The following is a 22,034-nucleotide window of genomic DNA, read 5'->3' as shown; positions in this document are numbered from 1 at the left end:
TTAATTGGACTCAGTACCCTCTAAAAAGTGTGTGGTCCTATATCCTTTTTCTTTGTTCAGCGACACTTAATCATCTTTCCCCCAGCTATAGATTTCTCCTTGACTGTGTTTAAATCCATAGACATCAGGTCTGGGAGGACTGAGGGGAGAGGGAGGCAAAAGTTCACATGGATCAATAAGTGCTTTATGGTCCAGATCAGATGTGCACGGTAGCCCCTAAAAACCCCCGACTACCACCACTAAGAGGGAAATAGGAAGAGAAAACACAACAGCCCTTCATCAAAGAGAAATATGGAGCCGATGAAACGCCGGTCTAACACAGTTGCCGGTAACCTGCCTTAACATCTCAATTAGCACCCACAATCGAAAGCACACAAGGCCTCGTTAAAGTTTATGTAAGACAGGAGTCCTCCCTAAGGCCATGCAGCCAGTGAGACTTGCCTATTTCATGCATCGGTATGGACTATCATCTCAGCCCTTACCTTAAGGTGTAAGTCAGACAGGACACCATCATGAAATCCGATGCTTGTTCATGTATACATCGTCATGTCAATTTTATGCTAGGTTTCCTGCTTTGGGCTACAGTCCAACTGAAGTCCCGTAGAATGGAGCAGCAACTACGTTTTATTTGAGCACACGACTGGCTTGTAACTTAATCCCAAACTCCCAGTATTAGGTGAAAGGCTGTTCCAGTTAACAAAAGTACTGCATTTAGCAGGTTTCAAATTTAAACATTTAACATCTTTTTTTTTATATATGACGATTTTAATGTAAAGTGTCTTTGAGTGTCATGAAAAGCGCTATATAAATAAAATGTATTATTATTATTATTATTATTATTATTATTATTATTATTATTATCAAATACACCCATCCAAACAGACACCATGACAAAAGAAAATACTGTAGCTGTAACACTCGTTGTCTGCAGGTGGCTCAAGGAGTACATTTGCTATTACTTTCCTATAGACAGTATACATCTGCAAGTCCAAACAGTTGCAACAAGTACTTTTCTTGTCGACAAGGTAGTGAAGATTGGACTGAAACTGCAAGTCTATAGCTGTAGTGCTGGTTTCAGTTTATTTTTTTGCATCAGTGGCACTGTGCATTATTATTATTATCTCAGGGAAAATGTAGTCATACTGTCTTCAATTAGAAATTAGAACAATAAATATGTGTAAAAATATGAAAATGTAGCCAACAGTGCAGTTCTTACAATTAACTGTAAGGAGTACATAATCGTGTGTAAGTGGTTGCACTAATCCACACACAGCTCAGTAATACATTTTCTAATTCTGAAGGGAATTATTTTCATGCAAAACCGTATTCTTTAAAAGCAACCATCACAAGTAGAAAAAAGCTCAGAATTTCCGAAATGTAGTGAACTAAAAGAACAGAGTCTCATAAAATACAAATGCTGGTTCTAATGAATTCAACTTTTTTCCCCATCTCTCTTTTGTGTAAAGCATGAATACGCCTCTCATTTCGTCCATTAGATTTACATTATGATGATGAAGAAAAAAAAGCGGGCAATTGCGATGATGCCACAACATCAACTGTTCTTCATTCGTTGTTCTCAGTAATACCGACATAATGCTTCTGGGGTCCTGCTGACTAGACACCAGCTCCATTCTCCATGGAGGTTTAATAGAACAGTAGCACAATTATAAAGTCAGTGTGTGTGTGACAGGGTTATGGTCGTATGAAATTGACCTTAAGTGTCCAAGAGATATTACCACGATACTTCATCAATTCATTACCCCAATCAATTAAACTAAATTATGCAATAATGGAACAGAATGTGCTTTAGACACCATATTGCCAGACTGGAGACCTCTCTGTGGAGGCTAATGGGGATCCAAATAAAGATTAAAGAACAACTAGCACTGTGTGCAGTCCATTATGGTGGAGTTGAGCACCAGCCGACTGGCTGACACGTGACACACGTGATTCACTCGATGCTGTTTGCGATTTATCAGTGAGCAAAGGGAGTGGGGGGGGGGGGGGGGACTGTGTCCCTCAATTATCCTGGCAGATGAAAGTAACGAGCAAACAATAGATATAGCACCTCGCTAAATTGGCTCTAATGGTAAAGATAGACACCGGGGGAGGGATGGATGGGTGAGAATGTAGAGGGGGGCTTTTGTAAAAGAGGGATTGTGGTTTCATTCTTGTGGATAGGTCTTCCTTCCTTTCATCCTGTGTTTTTTGTTTTGTCCACTTTTGACAATGGTGCATTTTTTAAAGGCATGTAAGCACCTACTTTTGAGAGATTTGAGGAGCTATTTCATGGAGCAAAAATGTTACTGTAAATAAAGACACCGGACCCTTTCTTCTTTTCTAACATAATACTTCAAAGAAAATGAATTCATGACAAGAAACACTGACTTCTTATTCGCTGAACCGCTTTTGTGTTGCAGAAAAAGTCAGCAACATAAACCAGAATGAACGTTTTCCACTGAAACTTTTTTTGTTATGTATCCGGTCTGCACTGGTGTGTGCTACTTACGGGGAATAGCGACAGCGTCCCACTCCAACATTGAAAAAAGCTCCCCCCTTCTCCCACGTATTAAATGCCAGCGATTGACGTGGAAGCTTTACAACCCTGAATATTGTGACAAACTCACTCTGGCAGTGTGTAAGTTTGGCTTTGTTTTAGCAACACAACAGTACCGTAAGGGACTTGCTTTTATGTTTTTATATGTACTAGGCCTTATGCCCCTTGAATTTTCAATCTAAACAACGACAAGATATGTTTACATTCAGTGTAACTCACCAAAATGCGTTGTGTGTATCTTTGAGATTCAAGAAATGTGTTGAGTTTATTCTTTAGGTCAGGGGGTCACTAATAGGTGGACCGCGGTTCGGGTCTTGACCCAGACGCTTTTGTATCCAGAACTGGACCTACAACCGTTCAGGAAAGAGAACAGAGTCTTTTAATGTGGCCTCCGACTTAATATTCTGAAAGGATAATGACGCATGAATTTCTTTTCTTCCACTCAATAATAGCACATCCTTTTGGTGGGCCCTGCACTCCTGTGGCCTACAATGCCTTATTCTTGAATCCGTAAAACTCCCCAGCTATATATATAGGTATACAGTATATATACTGTATATCCAGATGCCCAATCCAGTATATACTAAGTAGATGTCACAGTACTAAAAACAACTCTAAAAATGTACTCTTTCCTCCCCACTGAATCCTCACACACTGTGAAAAGTAATTCAGTCAAATTTGGGTCCAAACGTCTCTTTCGGTGGGACTGAGACATGTGTTGTCTCTCAGTCTGACCTGCCACAGGGATAAACTCAGGTCACCTGGAATGTGATGTGACACAGAAGCCACACAGAGAAAGAGAAAAAAAAATGGATTGTGGGCTGAGGAGTGAACAGGTGGTGTCCAAGGTTGGTGTTAGAGCCAAGACACTGATCCAAACTGTGGGACACTGGGCATACAGGCAATTACTGTGTTTGTAAGTCACTAAACAGAGTGGGAAGCTAAATAAGCGCTAGTGTGTGTGTGTGTGTGTGTGTTGCACTACTCCTCATGAAAGTAGCTTAACTTGCCAAAAGGGTTGTAGCAGTACAGTACAAAGGTGAAGGATACTGAATTAATCTTTACAATACACTAATACATTCAACTGTGACTTCTTGTGCCACCCCAGCTTTGTGTACAGCGCACTAACCAGTCTCAGACAGCAGCTTGATGGACTCCAGCACACGCTCAGTGTAGACCCCGGGTTCGTAGTTCTCCATCTCAGCGTTAATGATGTGGACCACGCGAGCAGCTCGGCCCCGGATAGCTCCAGCAGTTCGGTCAAGAGTGTCCACGTCTCCCTCTTGCAGAGCAATTACGCATTTGTTGACATCCTCAAGGATGTGGTTCTCTTGGAAAAGCAAACAAGAACGACAGTGAATGGAATTGGCGGGGAGCAATGGCTTTCTTTTATGCTTGGATTCTTCATTTCTTTCTTTGTATATGGCCAGTCATGTTTGGAGGAGCAGTGTATAACATTTAGGGGATTAATTGGCAGAAATGGATTAGAATATGCAGAACTGTGTTTTTATTCATGTACAATGACCTGAAACTAAGAATTTTATTTAGCTTAGAAAAGCCATTCATCTCTACTTAGGGAGTGGGTCCTCTTCCACGGAGTCCACTAACTACATGTTTCTACAGCAGCCCAGAACGGACAAACACGAACAAGCACTGGTTCTAGCCCATTCAGGTTTTGACATTGTACGGTAGGGATGGGTACCTAAACTCTGTGTGAAACGATTACAAGATCGGATTATTGATAAACTCTGATGTTACTGGTGCTTTTTCTTGGTGCTTTTCAATGTTTTGTTGTAATTTATTATCACACAGAAGCCAGCATTTCCACTGCTCTCTCTGTCGGGCTGAGCGCCTCAACTACACACACACACACACACACACACACACACACACAGAGACACACAGACACATGCACACGATGCGTCAGCGAGCAGAGAGGTGGTGGTGAAGTGAACCAGGTGAAGTGAAGGTTACTCGAGTTGACAGCAACTGTGCTCGTTACTGTTCCTGCAATAAACATTCGCAAGTAAAAAGCCAATACTTTATCAATACATTTGTTCAACAAGCAACAACTTGGAACCGAAAGTGAAACCTAATTCAGCCGCTGTCATCCACCGCCGCTATGTTTACACAAGCTCAGCACGCAAGATTGGCCAACATCATTATTATTCTTCTTTTTTTTTTACAAACACGCTAAAACAGAATTGTGTGTCTGTGTAGTTTATCTTAGTTTGTTCTTATACATTTCTCTGACAAAGCAGCCAGGATGACAGAGGACAGGAGGGATGACTGATAATGTCTGTGTTCTTCATTATTGATTACTATCAATTACAAACTTTACTCAGGAATGATATTTATTTTATTGACAATTTAGATTTGTTTCGAGTCATATACTAATGACTTTCTATCCTGACTTTGCTGTTAGAAACTAAATTGTTGCTGCTCTACAAACAATATTTAGATATATCTAAATTATAAATAACTTCTAATCCTGTTCTGAATTTAAAAGCAATCATTTCGTCATAAAAAAGAACCGAGTACTGATAAAAGTAGGTGCTTGTGTAATAAAATACGAAAGATACCTATCCCTACTTGAGGGCCACTGGGCTGAACCCTGAGGGGTGAACGAAGGCTCATGTTGTTGCTTGCTATTTGCAACCTCACCATTAGAGGCCACTATATCTCATACACTGTTCCTTTAAAATATTGAGTGCTGATGATTAATATTGTACATAGTTGAGACAGAGAGATATATAATTCTGAACAATTACAATTCATTTCATCGAACCTCTTTAAAAACGTCTGGCAAATTAATTTACCACCAACCAAAAGTGTACCCCTCATGAATTTATTGAATGTGAAGTAGTGAGAAGACAAACTCCATATAGATTAACATTTACAATGTTATGTGTTGGTATACATGTCAAGAGCTACATTTATTACATCCCAAGAAAATGACAAATGAATGGGAGATGTTGGGCCAAATATATAAGATGAAATGCAAACAGACAAAATAGAACAAAAGCAAAACAACCTTCTGTTTGTTTTCAGGTTTTTGTTCTCTAAGTTTTCTGTGATTTACATTTGAATTTTGTGATTTCCTCTCATGTTTGAAGCTCCCAGTCACTAAATACAATTGTGTGAGTGAATGGGAATTCGGAATTGTTTTCTTTAATTGGCCAATAATTGAAGAATTTGTGCTGTATTGCCTCATACCTGACACAGAAAGGAAGTCATCCACAGAGGTGATGTCATCCACGGCCTCGGTTAGGATGCGCACCTGCTTCTCCCACTGATCCTTGAAAACGTCCATGTTGTCCTGGGCCACCTTGCTTTGGGGACGGGCAGCCAGAGTGAGAGCAGCGTTGATAACCTGCCATGGAAGAGGGGCCAACATTTTTACACAAGGTATGTAAAGAACAACACGTGTTGTGTTAAAGGTTAAGGCTGTCTTTCTTTCTTTTCTTTCAGAAACTGTATTATTGTTCAAAATGTACAGAAATGGCCTGACTTCTAGACATTGTATGTTGTTGTTTCTTATTGGATTGTATAAATATAACTTTCATATATTATTTCACCTACTGGTATGTACATACTTAATTCAATCTTTGTTTACTCTTGTTCAGCTTTGTTGTCCTTGCTTTTACCTATATTTCTATTTATGTGCATGTACATTGAGAGCAAACAAAAAACTGGTATGTGTACTCCTAACTGGCCAATGAATCCGGTTCTGAATATTGTCAACAAATTTCCATAAAAATATCAAAACAAATGGTAATCATGCATTCTCTATAAATTATCTGTCTATCCTACCCTGTCTGTGGCTCTCAACCCCATTCTGTCCGACTGAAGATGTTACAAGATCACAAATACATGGCTCGTTTAATTTTGGTTCATCAAATAGGAGTAAAAGCACATATTTTGGGTTATATTTTCAGCTTTAACTTTGGGGCTCGAGTGAGTATTTACACGAGCATGGCTGTGTCATTCCAAGATGAATGACTTAAAAAATGACATTGTCCATGTTCATCCTAATGAAGAAATTGATAGATTTTCCGTAAGAGGAAAGTATGTGACACAATTGAATGAGTTATATCAGGATTTGGCAAAAGAGACAGTGCTTTTTCTAGGAATTAATTGCTGGTTTTGGTCTTTTCATGAGAAAAAACACAAATGTGTGCTTTCCAGAAAACCCATGGATGTATTAAAACTTGGAGAGCTGGTATCTTGGTTTCAGGAATCTGATCTATGTAAGATAGACAACATGTCATAGGATTTTAAAGTGATAAAATAAAAAAGGCAATTTACCTCCTCATAATCTTTTATTTGTTTCCATGAGCAACATTCTGCTGAGACTCTTCACATAACATTTTACAAGAGGCAGTATTAATCACATCACTATGACAGCTGGCATGTGTACTTTAACAAGAAGGGCCATGTTTTTTCCCTCTCTGTTCTTTATCACTTCTTGCTTTTTGATATAGCTTTAAAAAAACAAAAATCTGATGTAGGAAACCAGGTGCTATAATCTGGACATGGCCAGTGTGTGTGTGTGTGTGTGTGTGTGTGTGTGTGTGTGTGAGAGTGCCTGTGTGTCTGTTTGCTTGTGTAAAGATAAAGGACTGGGGTTAACTCGACCCAGAACAGATGGAAATATCTCTTTGTTCCACCCCCAGTTTGTTCCTCCTTCCCCAGCCACAAAGTCAGTGTCTGTTATGTTTTTTAATCTGTCTGTGTTGAGCATTGCCAAGAGGTATCAGGAGACGGTTCCTCTCAAAGTTTTCTAAGTAAGTGGGTCTCAGCATGTGTGCTTAGATGGGCCTGCACATTAGGTCCTGAATCTTAAAGTCAGCCTGCCTTCTCCAGCTCTCTTCTCAATTACTACATTAGTTCCCTTGTGAGTAAGGCCTTCCCGTTAACCTTGAAAACAATGGATCAATTTTGACTTCCTCCGTTGCTAGCATCCTGAGAAACTGTACTACAAGGTCCACCTACACATTAGTCATAGCTCTGCCTTCCATTCTGCCAGCAGTAATTCTTTCCCTGTCATTTTTAGCGATTCCAATTTCTAAAAAACCTTTAAAGATACCTCTTTCAGACGAGTTGAGAAGCGTTTATAATCACAAAAACCTTTTTGACTAGTGCTTGTGTAAAGAGTGCTTTTTTACGGAATGAGTGTGTTTATGTCCTCACCTGTGGGCATAGGCTGTCAATTTGGGTGGCAGCCATTCGAACCAACTTCACACCCTCTTCATTGTTGGAGATGGAGCAAGCCAGGTTGGCCACCTGAATAAAACCAAGCAAAAAAAGGACACAACACTTACAATGGAGTGCTTTTTACCTGAAGGTCATGAGCATAGAAACGTTTTCTCGTTCGCACTCTGGCAGACTCCTAACTGAACAGCATTGGTTCACATTTGTTCAAGTCATAAAACATTCCCCTAACCTATGTACAATGAAACATTTTTTGGTTGTTTTACTTGTTGCATCTGTCCGTACTGGCTCGAGAGATGCAGTCCTCATGCACTTTTAATGTAAGTGATGGGGACAAAATCCACATCCTGTCCAAATATGCATTCTTAAGTTTAGTCCAAGGCAGCCTCAGTTAGAGAAATCTAGTGAGTATCTTCCACAGTTAGTTTTTTCGAATTTTCCTCAGAGCTAAAAAGATCCACATGATAATATATGAGCTTTGTACTCATGAGTGCAGAAAAGGGAATTTAAACATGTGTTTTAGAATGTCATTGCTGGAGGAAACAATGTACCAAAGGAATCTGCTCAAACAGTTGGTGGGAATACCTTTGTCGATGAGTGAATGATGAGTTAATTGACATAGATGTTGTGTCAGTCCAACTAATGTGTGGGAACTCATTTTTATAGACCACAGATAATACAGTTTGTGACATAGCAGAGTGATATGTCAAAGGTTGGGATAAAGGTAATTGGATTCATTCAGATCCAAAATGGCCAGGTTCATACAATATGTAAACAGAAAGCTGAACTCATTAGGTTTACATTTCCATGACTAGCATGCCTAAATCGTTATGAGGCCTGGTGGTGCAAAGAGGTGCTTTATTGTATAATTAGGGTGCCAGATGTTTTTTATGTATGAAACGACCGTTACTTTGATTTATGTCTGTCCTATCAAAGTACGGTTTCTTGATCACATGATTCCAACCTGACTCCTTTATTGAAGAGAGCGTTTAACGGTTATTTGTTTTAATAGTATACGTCAGGCTGGTGTATTTGTCTTAATTTTTTTGGGAAACTAATTATAGTTGATTAATGGCAGTTGTGATTTGGTATCTGTATGCAGTATACCGTAACAGTTTGGCTAATAAGGACTGTTTAGGTGGAAATTACTGAAGGTGCTGTATCAAATTTGAAACCACGACACCTCTATCAGTTTCTTACTGAAAGAAACGCACAGTCTGCTGTATTCCCATGTGAAGCGTTATATTTCTCCACAGTACCGCTGTATTACACAGTCAATTTTCATGACTTAAAACTCTATATCCAATACCATCCTTAAGTAAATCAGATTGCAGCATGAGCCCAGGCTTTGAAACTGAGCTAAACAGACACATGCCTGTTGGCAGCAAAAGGTGCCGGTCTGTATTAGCACTTCAAGTGCTCACATGTCACTGTTTGAGGCAAATTGAGGTAAATAAAATTTGTGTTAGAGGACTCTTCCTTAGAGCTCTGTCTCTTTCCTCATGACAGCAATGAGCACATTGATGGATTGCAGTCCTTTATGTGAAGCAGTGTGTGTATGTGTTTAAAGTGTGTGTGTGTGTGTGTGTGTGTGTGAGTGTAAGAGATAGACAACAGCATGCAATTGAGAGTCTGTGTTCCACATAAATGTGAGTGGCTGGTTGCAGAGGGTTTAAATAACATATGCAGCTTAATTTAAACGGACAATTCCAGTATAATTCAAGATCCCTGCATTGACTTTCTGTTTTACATTACAGTAAACTATATTGACCATTTCCAAGAACCTTTATTGCGTTATGCTTTGAAATATTTGCAAATTTCTCCTTGTCGAGGCAAATTCAATTTCAAATGAATGCTCTATCGTTTCTACAACATACTCTCAGTAAGGAAGGCTGGCCAAATCAAGCCATAATTATATTCAGTTATTTTTTTCCTTTTACTTAGATGGACTTCAGCTGCATCCCACTTTGATTTTGTTCTTGTTTTTCTGATGAACTTGCAAGTAAAAATCTGTCATGTCAGATCTCTCCTAAATGCAGTGTACCCATTTCGAGAGTGTTTCGTGGCGAGATATTTTTATTCTTTTTATTCTTTTTATTCTAATACAATTTGATGTAAGTTTGTGGGCTGAAACTGAAATCACACGAAAAGTCTGATTGAATAACAAAGCCTTCATGTGTAATTTGCAGCATGTCAAAGTAGCAGGCTTTCAAAAAGTAGGACAAAGATTCAGCACTTTCCATTTACGGTAGCTTTTATTTCCCCCAATTGCAGTATAATGGCGGTACCTGACCAGCAGAAAGCAATGTTCTGACGCTGGAACATCCAGCCAAAACTACTAATTGCAATTATCTAAGGAAGTGCCTCTCCTTTGAGGTTTTTTTCCAAAGAAAGGAGGGAAAAACCAAGACGGAAGGTTTGAGACTTCACCGTGGAAGCCTAATGCTGATATGGTCAAGGATGTTGGAATAGAATATGCGATTCAAAGAAGTGCGTGTGCATGCATCTGTGTGTGTGGGGAGAGGAAGGGAGCAATAGAGAGAGAGAGATCCCTGCTGAATGCTCATTCTTCATTTTAGCCTCGAACAAAGAACTATTGATTTTGTCCTTTTGCTCTGCCCTGGATAATCACTTAAATTCTAATTTGATGAAGGTTTCCACTGCAGTTGGGGAGATGGGCATTCTCATGTATGGCATCTAATTCACCTAAATGTAGCTGAATAACTGAATTTTTTTTTTTATGCAGGTATTGTAGAACCTCAAATCTATAATCAGGAAGCACTGATGATGGTAAAACATTAACATCCTAACCGCCTCTCTTTATTGCTATTTAGCACTGTCTGCGCACAATGTATATAATTAGCTACCTCCATGAAATCTCATGAATCTACTCTTTGTTGTACCTATACCTATTATTCCTTTTGTAATGCCTAAAACTTTTTAACGAATTACTATTAATATGTTTTATCTTTGATCATTCTGGATGGAGTGAACACTTAAGTGGCTGTGCCAAAGAGCAGAAGAGCTGAGCCAGAAGAGGACTCTCTCTTGCTTCACTCAGGACGGTCAGTGCCCCCGTAAACCATGCCATTTCCACGACCATTTTCGGGCAGCCACACAACACAAATCTCCCTTCCAGTTACTAACTCTCAGGAATGACTAATAGAGCCGGTGTCAGCCAAGGTGCTGGGCACAACAGCTTCGCCTGAGGATGAAGCAGGAGGTGGACTAGAAAAAGGAGAAGAATCGGAGTGGAAGAAGCAATCAGTGGGGATGACATTTTTAGTAATGTGATGTAACACAGAAGCACTTTGTTCTATTAAAAGTCTGTGATCTAGATGCTTACTTGTTGCAGGGATGGGGTTGGCAAAGGCTTTATTGACATGGGGCTAAAGGGTCGTGTTTTATCTCTTTTAAATGCACAAAACCAGTAGAATCTCTCACTGCACTTTTTTCTGCTTTTCACCATGTGGGCACACACAAAAGCACTGACATGCACTCAACAACACAAGAAATAAACTGTTAACATAGATGGAGCAGAACATGTGACGGGGGAATAGTGTATGCAGACTGTGAATTACAGGCCTGGTCTCGCAGTAGTACTCCTACACAGTCAGGAGCTGTACGCTCCCAGTGGCGACGCCTGTAGCTACAACGTATAGGTGACGGAAGCAGGTTAGGGTGCATTATATTTGGTGACCCCAGATGTCTACAGGGGATAACATGCGGTAGGAGTCGATGACCTACTGTGTCTGACAATGAAACACATCTTTGAAAATCACTCCCTATTAAAGAGGGAAATACGTACTGCCTGAGGAAGAATGCCCACCAGGCATGCAACTACATCGAAAGGCATGCCAGACGTTGCCGCATATCAAACAAGAAAAGTCTAAAATAACAAGAACAAAGGAAAAAGATTTTCAAGAATGTTCGCCATGCTAATGTTTATAATGTCTATTCTACACTTGGATCTTCTTGATTGCTGGATTACTGATTTTTACAACAACAAATGTGACATCCTTGTCCTTATTAAGTGACTAACGTAATTTGTTATCGTGTGTGATCACAGGAAGTGAAATAAACAAGGAACATCATTTTAATAAAACCTTTTGTACAACATCTAATATTGGAAAACAATATAACAGACAATTGAACAGTCTCTCCTTCTCTCTTATGTCGGGAAGCAAAATATTTGAAATTGGGGAATGGCTTCGGGAGTCATTTTGATTGCAGATTGCTGTTTAATTGCTCCCTGTGCAACCTGTGAGGTAGGGATTTACAGTGGAAGTCAGTAGGAAATGAGAAAGTCCACTGTGTAATTTCCCGATTATAGTATGCCATGACTTTCTTTCACTGAAAAAGTACTACTAGTTTTTAATACTAACTAAGCTGGGATGCCAAACTCTTAATTGGTCTTCAATAGAACTTCACTCCACTAAGTGCTACAGCCAACAGCCATGCCACTGTCTCTACCTTGTCTTTCCCTGTGATCCCCACTCCTCATGTGGCTTCCTTGTCCCTGGTTTAACTCTCTGTGTTGGTGTGTGTCTTTCCTGTCTTGCTGTTCACTTGCCTACCAGCACCGTCCAGCAATCAGCTCATCACCTCTACTGCATATCTACCGGGGCTCTTCTACCACTCGTCACCAGATTGTTGTGTCAACTACTGTGGTAGCTATACGATCAGGCCTCAAGCTTAGTATCGAAGTGAATCGTTTTCCTTGTTTCCATGTCGCCTGCATGAACGCTTGTTTGTTTCCTGTGCTTGTTTCTTGTTGGCCTGTCGGCCTGCCTGCCACTTTGCTTGCCTGCCAGCCTTGTCTCCCTTGCTTCCTCTGCCTGACCCGCCGTCCTGCCTCTATCCATTCCACATCTTCCATCTGCAGTCACAAGCCACCCCCTCTCTTCAACCCATCCTCATCAACAGTACTATTGTAATAAAACTGTTAACCTTCAGCTGTGTCCTGATCTATGTCCAACCAACAACTGTGCACGATAACATCAAGATAGTCCCCGTAAATTCAAAGCTCACAACATAAACAATCTGTCTGTCTTCTGTTTTCTTACCATGACTTTAACGATGCCATACTTGCAAACCTAGAGACCTTTTATAGATTATGACTACATGTTAGGAACTCTATACAATTTACAAAGCTTATTTCTTTGACTTGGAAATATATAAAACAGCCTCTTATAGCATGCCATATGTAAGCGTATTTCAGTCTAGAACATCTCTCGGAGGTCCTAATCTCACACAAAAAGATGTGGTTGAATTACAAACTTCAGAACTTCATGAAAAGGTAAAGTGTATAAAAAAAACAGCATTTTCTGCTCTATGATTTTTGTATTGTGTCAATATTTCAGATATTGCACAAGGTCTTGCACAACTCTGAATGCCTATTGATTTAAAAATAAACATTGGCTTAATTTCCTTTAAATATTGATGCTTTTATTTGTGTTGGAATAGCAGAAACTCCATTGCAGCCATTCCTAATATTTAAGATAATTATCAATTAAAATGCCCCATTACTACTATCAGAAGATAAGGACAATTAGGGATGAAGTAGTAAGAAGTGCATGGATTTTCATTTTGACTAAGAAAAGAAAACTCTTTTCTTTCGAGTCTATATGATTGTGAATTAAAACTGAATAGCTCTCCAAAATCACCTCATGGTCTCCTTGACAACCATGACGTTCATGAGAGGCTGACAGCATGTGATTTACAGTGGTCGTTTCTCTGGAGCCGCAGCTGAGGATTGGGTATTCCTGTTAATACCGTGGATGGCTTCTCGATGAATATGATAATTTGCTGCAGACTGCGCAAGAGATAAACCAGCACTGCTTGTAGGGAGAGGTTAGACTCGCACATGAGACAGCAGCTGGGGTGGAGGACAGCACGGTCAAGACAAGTACAGACGCATTCACATGGCCGCAGACGTACATACTCACAACACCGGAAAGGAGAGGAGAGGCACCTGATGCAATACAAAATGAGATGCTAGCAATATATTTGCAGCAGTCTGTAGTCTGCTTTTTCACCCCTTTCTAGAGCTAAATGTCAAGGACCAGTGGTTCCTTTCAGTGGCCACATACACAAAGGCTTCAAAATGTGATTTCTTTACATTGAAATTTGAATGCCTAAATGCAGAGGGCCATGGGACCAGAGGACGGGCACCTAGAGAATAATGTCCGCGATAGAACATTTTATTGAGTCCAACAAGGGACACAGAGAGGTAATTTAAAGCAATGTAAACAAATCATAAAGCAAGCTGGGCAGAGCTGTCTTGGGACAAGGATATACGGTTTATACGTGTGTGTGTGTGTGTGTGTGTGTGTGTGTGTACGTGTGTGAATGTCTGCACATGCACTAGATGAGCAACTTACAGCTTCCAGTTAGCCATTCACATTGCTGTGAATGGCAGGGCATTAGAGAAAGAAGGGAGATGAGAACAAATGGCTGACTCACTTTCCCTTAGGCAGAGAACAACTATTCACACTTCCTCTTGGCCTTGGTGTCTTGCTGCTTTGCTTCGCTCCTGTCTCGAAGAGCAAAGGCTGGCTCGACTGATTTCTCCTCATATAGCTACGAGCAATCACTCGCACAGGGAGTGTTGGTACAACCTATACAGTCAGAGAGTTGTGTCTCCCAGGTAGGTAGCACAGTAGTTTGTTCATCTTACAACATCTTTTGCTCAAGCTAGTGCTGCAGCCACAGGGGTGAGAATGTCTCTCTCGCAGTTCTTCTCCATTACTCCTTCTCCCGAAAAAGAAAGAAATGAAAAAATGAAACAAAAAGCAACTAGGCCTGTTTCAAGTATCGATTTCTCTTTGCATTCTCTCGGTCTCTCTCTCTCCCTCCCTCCCTTTCTAAGAGTGCTAGCCAAGCAGTCAGGCTTGGCACCAAAACATAATTATGAAAATGGACCTCTGGGTTGTTTCTTTTAATCTATCTGTACATTCCACAGTCCCTCTGCAACAAAAGCTATTTAAAATCAGTTCCAGTGGAATTGAAATGTTTAACCCACTGTACTGTAAAGAACGGCATACTTATTGATGGCAATGTACAATTCAGGTGTGTAGCAGATGCATCACTGCTTTTAGCTGAAATTATCAGCAAATGCCAATACAATACAGTCTCACATTGTATATTGTTAGCAGACCCGCAGACATCGAACTACCGAAACGGAGGGAGATTTGAGCGCTCGATAGTTCCTGTCAAACGCTGGCATCAATTTACACTGTGTGGCACCCATGACAAAGTGCCTCGACTCAGACAGCAATTGCTGCTCTCTCCAACTTACAGTTCAGTGGCCAGTGAAACCTAAATGACACAGCTAAAATCAGGGCCATTTTCAAGACATTAAATTCTGCTGCACGACATGACATAAAGTAGCTGCAGTGTCAAAACTGCTTCCTTGCTCAAAGTGCCAGTGTTAAATTGCAGTGCAAAATGCCAACAGGTATAACGTATAAAGTTTGTATTTATCCTGCCTGTATTTACAGGTTGTTAAGTATGGAACATGTATTATGCTGAACAACAGGTTATTACGCAAGACTTGTTCTCCAACAAAGGTCATGCAAGGTGTGATGCTTTTACATCTGAAACTTTAGTTAATGAGCATGTTTAAGATGTAATCTATTCTACCGTAGTCCCATGTGGCCTTTCATAAATTGGAAAATGAGCTCCCTCTTTCATTCAGGACAAGGTTCTCAGTTGATCCAAAGGATGCATAACTCCATAGTCCATTCTCAGACAAAATGTGAACACGGCAAGACCTTGACATTTCTCCACATCACATCCCCCTGCCTTCTCAAATCTATCTATGGAACAAGAAAAGCATGATTAGTTTTGTTGGATGATAAGATGCACACAGTGGGAAAGGTCAGCATTTGTCAGTCCTTAATGCCTCAGCCTTTGAATTGGGGGATGGGTGAATAGAAAATCAGCCATGAGAATAGGAGTTAGTGTCATTGATGATTTATAAGATTGAATAATTACTCATTCTATGTCATACATGTTTAGAAAAATAAACAGCAAACATTTGCTTTACAACCTTTGATCTGCTTACAAAACAACGTGGTCTCATCCCTGCTCGGCGTATTTTGTAACTTAGAAGGACACCTTTGCGTAGTATCTTGACGCAGACTTTTGCATGTCTGTCCATCCTGGGAGAATGATACCTCCTCAGTTTCTCCCTTTTTTCCATTTTAAAGTATTTTTGGGGGGAGTTTTTCCTTATCCGATGTGAGGGAAAAATGATATCCTCTGCGAGTGCTGAAATCAGAAATTCATATATCAAAACAAAATAAAAGAGCTGATGTGATTGATTTTTATTAGCATCAAATCATTTCCACCCCCTTTTCTGGTTGAAGAAAAGCGATATAGTTTTGTACGTTCAAGTTGTGTAAAGCCCTGCCTCTTTACTGTCAGTAAGGTTTAGAAACCGGTGTCATTTGTTAAGATTCTGAATTCCTTTCCCTCCGCACAGCTTCATACCACACCGAGAGTATTGCAAAAGCCCAATTCTGTTGACTTGCAGACTCTGTTGATTTGGTATTTTTTCCACACTCCTTCAGAGATCCCAGATGCACCAAATGGACTTCTTGATCTGATCTGTCTGGTTCAGCTCTGTCTGAGGAAGTCTAAATGTGCCTTTGGAAATGTCACATTGATTTCTGTGCTTTTAAATTCTTGCTTGTTTGATTTTCTCTCAGGTGAGGACAACAAAGTGTGAAGATGTGAAAGGCCATCATGACAGCTGTGAGCAGAATTAACAACACAATTAAAATAGTCTCCATCCTGATGGCCATGAGTCCTCCACCATCTTTGAATATTATTCCTGGGGTGTTAATAAATAACACATCAACTATAATGCAGCGTGCACCAAAGCTCTTGCTGATATCCAAACTGTTTTATACGTATAATGTCTCTGGTGATAGAGTACACTGCAGTACAGCGTGTTTAGTTCAGCTACTTTTCTGCACAGTGATGCATGTGAGGTGATAAACAAGTGATGAAAGAGAGAGCAGAACACAAAGTGATACAAAAGGAATTCTAGAAACTTTTTTGACTTCATATATTTTCCTCTCCTGTCCCTTTATATTCTGGTGACATAAGGACGAGAAAACAATCAGTGTAAACATTTAATTTCCCCCCTTACTGCCTTTATGAGGACAAACATCTGGGAGTGTTCGTGGCATCCATCTTTGATGATGTCAGTTTTACCAAAGGGTGTTAACGTGCTAATTTAAATAGTACAAGTCTTGGCACACTTTTTTGGCAGAGGACATGTACCGAAATAATGAATCAGATAATGAATCACAGTAAGTCTCAGGGCCCAGTGACCAAACAAAATCAAATTATTAATCAGGGGAAGCCTTTGATACAATGGCTTGAGCTAATGCTAATTACTTCATAACTTTTGTCCTGGGGTTGCAAATTAATATCAACCCTGGAACCAAATGTGTTACAGGTGCTTTTCTAGCAATGATAAAGTATAAATTGTGAGTCCAATTAATTTAAGATTGATGTAATTAAGCTTTGAGAACTGAACACTGCTACATCTATTGCTCCCTGGGGAGTAATGTCGGGACATTTTCACAGTAAATCATGCTCACATTCTTCCCTTTCCACCTTGACAATTCTCCAGATAACTCATTTAAACATCTATCTGACACCAACCACTTTTAGGAATCGGTTGACTTAATGTTGCCTTATGACCAGCTGGGTCCAGCCTGTAGTGTTTAAGGTTATTTCCACAGTATAACAGATGGGAGGTTCTGGGAGTCACCATCAGGGCATAGTCACAGATGCCGTCTCAGGGGTGTTGTTGCTGTGATGTGTAATTGGATATTTGTATTTAAATCAGGCTGTTTGTTTTGGCTTCATAGACTGACCTAAAAGTTAGGTTTATACGAACAGATCCTGCTCATATTTACAGTCTCAGAGGGCTCTACAAAGGCCTGTAATTAACCAATAAACTGTTCATGTAAAGGTGACAATAGCAGCTTTTGTATCTTTGTTATGTGAACGTTTGTTATTCAAAGCAGGCCCGGTCGCCTAAGAACAACAGATTTGTCATGTGTAGGAGAACATGTGTTTTTATCTCGCAGCTCAGATCGTACTCAGATGACAGTTACATTTTCTAAAGACTCCTAGTCTGTCAATACACTGATGCCCTATGAAGAGGGGACTAAAATACTATGTATGTTTAAAGGTTAAATTATCTTATGACTGGCTCTCTCTCCAATGTGACATTAAATGTAGCTTTTGACCAGAGAGACATATAATCAGATGGAGGGATAGATAGATAGAATGAGAAATAAAACAAATATGTAAAGTCCTTGACTAGCTAGACAGGGACAGTGTTTACTATTGATGCAATGAATAATTAATTCGAATCAATCCTTGAATTCGTATTTCCTTTGTGGCAAAACAAGAACACACCAATAGCCTTGTTGGTGAATGTGCCTAAATTGCTGCTATTCTCAGTGGGACGTAGCTCATTTCAATTTCAACAGAAGTTTTCTGTCTACTAGTCTCATCAACACATATATTTTTCTCACTCATTATGTTATTTAAAGGGTTAACTAAAGTAGCTTCTGACAAACAATCAGCATTCCAATACTTTTTCCAAGTTTACTTTGTTATCTGTTTGACATTTTTCAGATGACACCAGACTGAAGGTTATTTACTGTAGTGCAGTACACTTACTAATACTTTGCTTACCACTATTTTATTCGAGCATCCAAATTCTGTTTGTGAGATTCTCTCACGATTCCTACAATGGAACAAAACCAGTAGTGTCAATAACATACACAACTGTGAACTTAACACCTGGCACATACATATGGCAAGCACTTGTACTGTAGCACCTATATCACGCGTTTAGTTATCTAATACATATACACTCCAAATTCAGAATTACTCCAACATGTATCAAAATACACTTATAATAGCATCTGCCAAATTAATGTAATGATTCATTAACTTCCTAATTCTAGGAGTGGAGCAAACTACTGAGAGTCTATTATAAAGGGAGCATGATTCAGTAAACAAGGTAGTGACTTTGGACACAGAAGCACGCAGGATTATACTCCAACCTTAAAACATGGCTGACAGTGCTTGACCCGAACACCACAACCTCATCCCCACCACAAATTACTGCTACATTGTTAACCACATTTAAAATGCAGTCACTTAAAAATGTATAAGCCAGCAAGTGGCCTGGCATTGTAACACTTAGTGCAGAGCAACAAGGCACATCATTTCACTGGTTCAGTGAATGGATTGGAAACACATATGCCTTTGTTTGCCAAGCTGGGAGTGAGTCTTGAAGTACAGTATGGTTTGGATGCACGATTGGAGAAAAATATTAAACAGCTACATACAAAAAAGTGAAAGCAACAACTAACATTTTAAAACTCAGATGCGTCACTTGTGCTGAATTACTCATCAGAGCTGCGAACAAATCTTCAGCCAAAAACCTTTGCCACCCAGATGAGACAGAGGTTCGGGGTAATTGGCTGGAAATGGGAAAGCAAAGACTTTCTGGATTATTTGCCATGGTAACAGTTGTCTCGTCTCCTCAGCCAACATAACTTTAGTCTCCGCAGGTTTTTTAAACTGAATGAATTGTGTGGATATGAAATCATATGCTGTGGGCAACGCTGTGAAGTTGTGCATTTGACAGCACTGCAATTAAAAATAACTTACTGCTACTAACAGTCAATGACCGTACAAAATACAATTACATGTCGTTCACAGCAGGGAATATTCTAGTTACAACAGTAAATACATTATTACACATTTTTAATGACCAATAATACAAAAGAAAATAAGCAATTACCTATGCAATTACCACTTCCCAAAAGTACCGCAGTAAAGGTTTGAGTACATGTAGATAATTAGTAATAGGTGCAGTGATAACTTGGCAACCTAACTCAACATCATGTCGGAACAACATGTGTGTGGTCAAAATAAAAGTTTTAGTGTACATGTTTTTACAAATTTATTTTTGGGGGCCCACAGTGATAATGTCGCTGACCTGAGGTTCCCTCGAGTCAACACTGACAGTATCATTATGTTTATATGAGATCAGCAGAAGGCGTGCGCAAAAGGGGGGGGGAGGCAATGTGCCAAATCATCCTCCTTTTGAGGCAGTCACATCCTTCATTCCAAAAGTAAAGCTCGCCTCTTGAGAGAGAACGGATGGCTCCTTCTGCTCCATTAATCTAATGACAATGCCCCGTGACTAAGACCAGTTTAGCAGGCATTGCTCATCCCCATTGGCTCCCCTTTCATTTTGCATGCCATCTATGCATGAATGCAATAGGGACAATGACAGTAAAGGAGGAGGAGAAAGAAAATGAAGTGTGACGGAGTGGCTGCAAACAATGCTCAGATTATATTGCACTGGTGTGTCAATGGTTACGGGATGTCATAAGGATGTCACATACCAGTACTGGAAAAGGGTTTGATGAACTGCATTTAGAAAACTGTCAAAATTGTATAAAGACAAGACTCAGAATGTATATCTGTGATTGCCAGTGTAACGGGAAGGCCTTGAGTTTCATTATGTTAAGGGCAAGGCCACTTGGCATTTGGTGTTGGTTTGAGGGCACCAATGCCACGGCAGCAATTTAAGGGTTTAAGATGATTTTACTTTGAATACATATATCTTGTATAACTATCAGTGAAAATAAATTTAAAAAGCTGTTTTTTTCACAAAGTAATCAATTGATATTCATGAATTCCCAATATTTGTCAAAAAGAGTCAAAAGTTCAATCATGCTGAGCACTTGACAAATCAGAGTCTGGTTGTAACGCTATATGAGCTATGTGCCTGGATTTCACCGGGCGCAGCTGTGCCGGGGCTGCCAGAGCTGATCACGGTCACTCAATGCTTTTGATTTCACCGAACGTGCCGCAGCACTTCCCACAAACAATCTCTACTCCACAAAAAAATACAAGTCAAATTTTGACAGAGCCGTGCCGTGTTGCGCATGGTCTCTCCTTTCTTTCTGAAATCCACAGTGGAGATGGTTGTGGATTTCAGAAAGAACGTAGCCCCACCAGCCGAAATTAGAAACCAGAAGAAATTCAACCTGCCAAAGACAGTGATGGTGCATTTCTACAGAGCCATCATTGAGTCCATCCTCTGCTCCTCCATCACGGTCTGGTACGCTGCAGCCACTGCCAAGGACAAGGGCAGGCTGCAGCGCATCATTCGCTCGGCTGAGAAGGTGATTGGCTGCAATCTGCCGTCCCTCCAGGACTTGTTCGCTTCAAGGACCCTGAAGCGAGCAAGAAAGATTGTTGCCGACACCTCTCACCCTGGTCATGATCTGTTTGTGGCCCTTCCATCTGGTAGGAGGCTGAGGTCCATCAGGACCAAGACCTCACGACACATGAACAGTTTCTTCCCGTCGGCAGTCGGGCTCATTAACAGAGCCCAGGACCCCCACTGACTCTGTCATCCCCAGGACAGATTCCCACCGGTCACTCCCTCGCACATCCCTTCTATCACACTCGACACTTTCACACTACACTTACATCTCACTGGTTTATAGTCCTGTTACCTGTTTGTTTGTCCACTTTACTTTATTTTATATTTTCTGTTAAATTGAATTTGTTTCTACTTTGCACTGTTGTTGATTGTTGTTAAATGTCACGCACCTCCCGTCATGTCAAATTCCTTGTATGTTCAACATACAATGCCAATAAACGGTTCTGATTCAGATTCTTTGTTGTTTGAGGGGATGCACCCAAAACGGGTTGCTCCTCATGTTAACAGGTACTGTATGTGACAATAAATACAAAAAAAATCGACAATGGGGATGAACATATTAACTAATTATGATCACTAAATCAGAGCTCCACATCTTTAATCAATCTTGTTCATAACTGGACTTTTAACCTATTAACTTCTGTACTCCGCAGACTACAGCAAAACAAAGAAAAAAGAAACACAATTATAAAAGAAAAAAACCCGAAACATTTAACTACATAACCTAATTGGCCGATGGTCGAAGCACAAGTAATTGAAGACAAACGTCTGGGAGTGTGGAAAAAATACCAAATCAACAGAGTCTGCAAGTCAACAGAATTGGGCTTTTGCAATGCTCTCGGTGTGGTATGAAGCTGTGGGGAGGGAAAGGAATTCAGAATCTTAACAAATGACACCAGTTTCTAAACCTTACTGACAGGAAAGAGGCAGAAAAGAAAAGAACCAAATCAGCTTGGGCAGTGTGGGCGGGACATG

The 22,034-nt window shown here is 40.2% G+C and overlaps 1 protein-coding gene across 1 annotated transcript in view; it reads right to left on the bottom strand.

Annotated features, from left to right (window-relative positions):
- ctnna2 (catenin (cadherin-associated protein), alpha 2) overlaps positions 1-22,034 on the bottom strand; it is a 270,824-nt gene that overhangs the window by 25,752 nt on the left and 223,038 nt on the right. The window contains exons 10-12 of the mRNA XM_079279218.1: positions 7,751-7,843; positions 5,774-5,930; positions 3,687-3,887 (exon numbers count right to left, since the gene is read on the bottom strand). Of these exons, the coding sequence (XP_079135344.1) occupies positions 3,687-3,887; positions 5,774-5,930; positions 7,751-7,843 (451 nt within the window). The remainder of the gene's footprint in view (positions 1-3,686; positions 3,888-5,773; positions 5,931-7,750; positions 7,844-22,034) is intronic.

Source organism: Melanostigma gelatinosum (assembly GCF_949748355.1).
Source record: "Melanostigma gelatinosum genome assembly, chromosome: 11".
Classification (NCBI taxonomy): domain Eukaryota; kingdom Metazoa; phylum Chordata; class Actinopteri; order Perciformes; family Zoarcidae; genus Melanostigma; species Melanostigma gelatinosum.
Note: the sequence above shows the minus strand (reverse complement) of the source record. Positions and strands in the feature narration are given on the sequence as shown.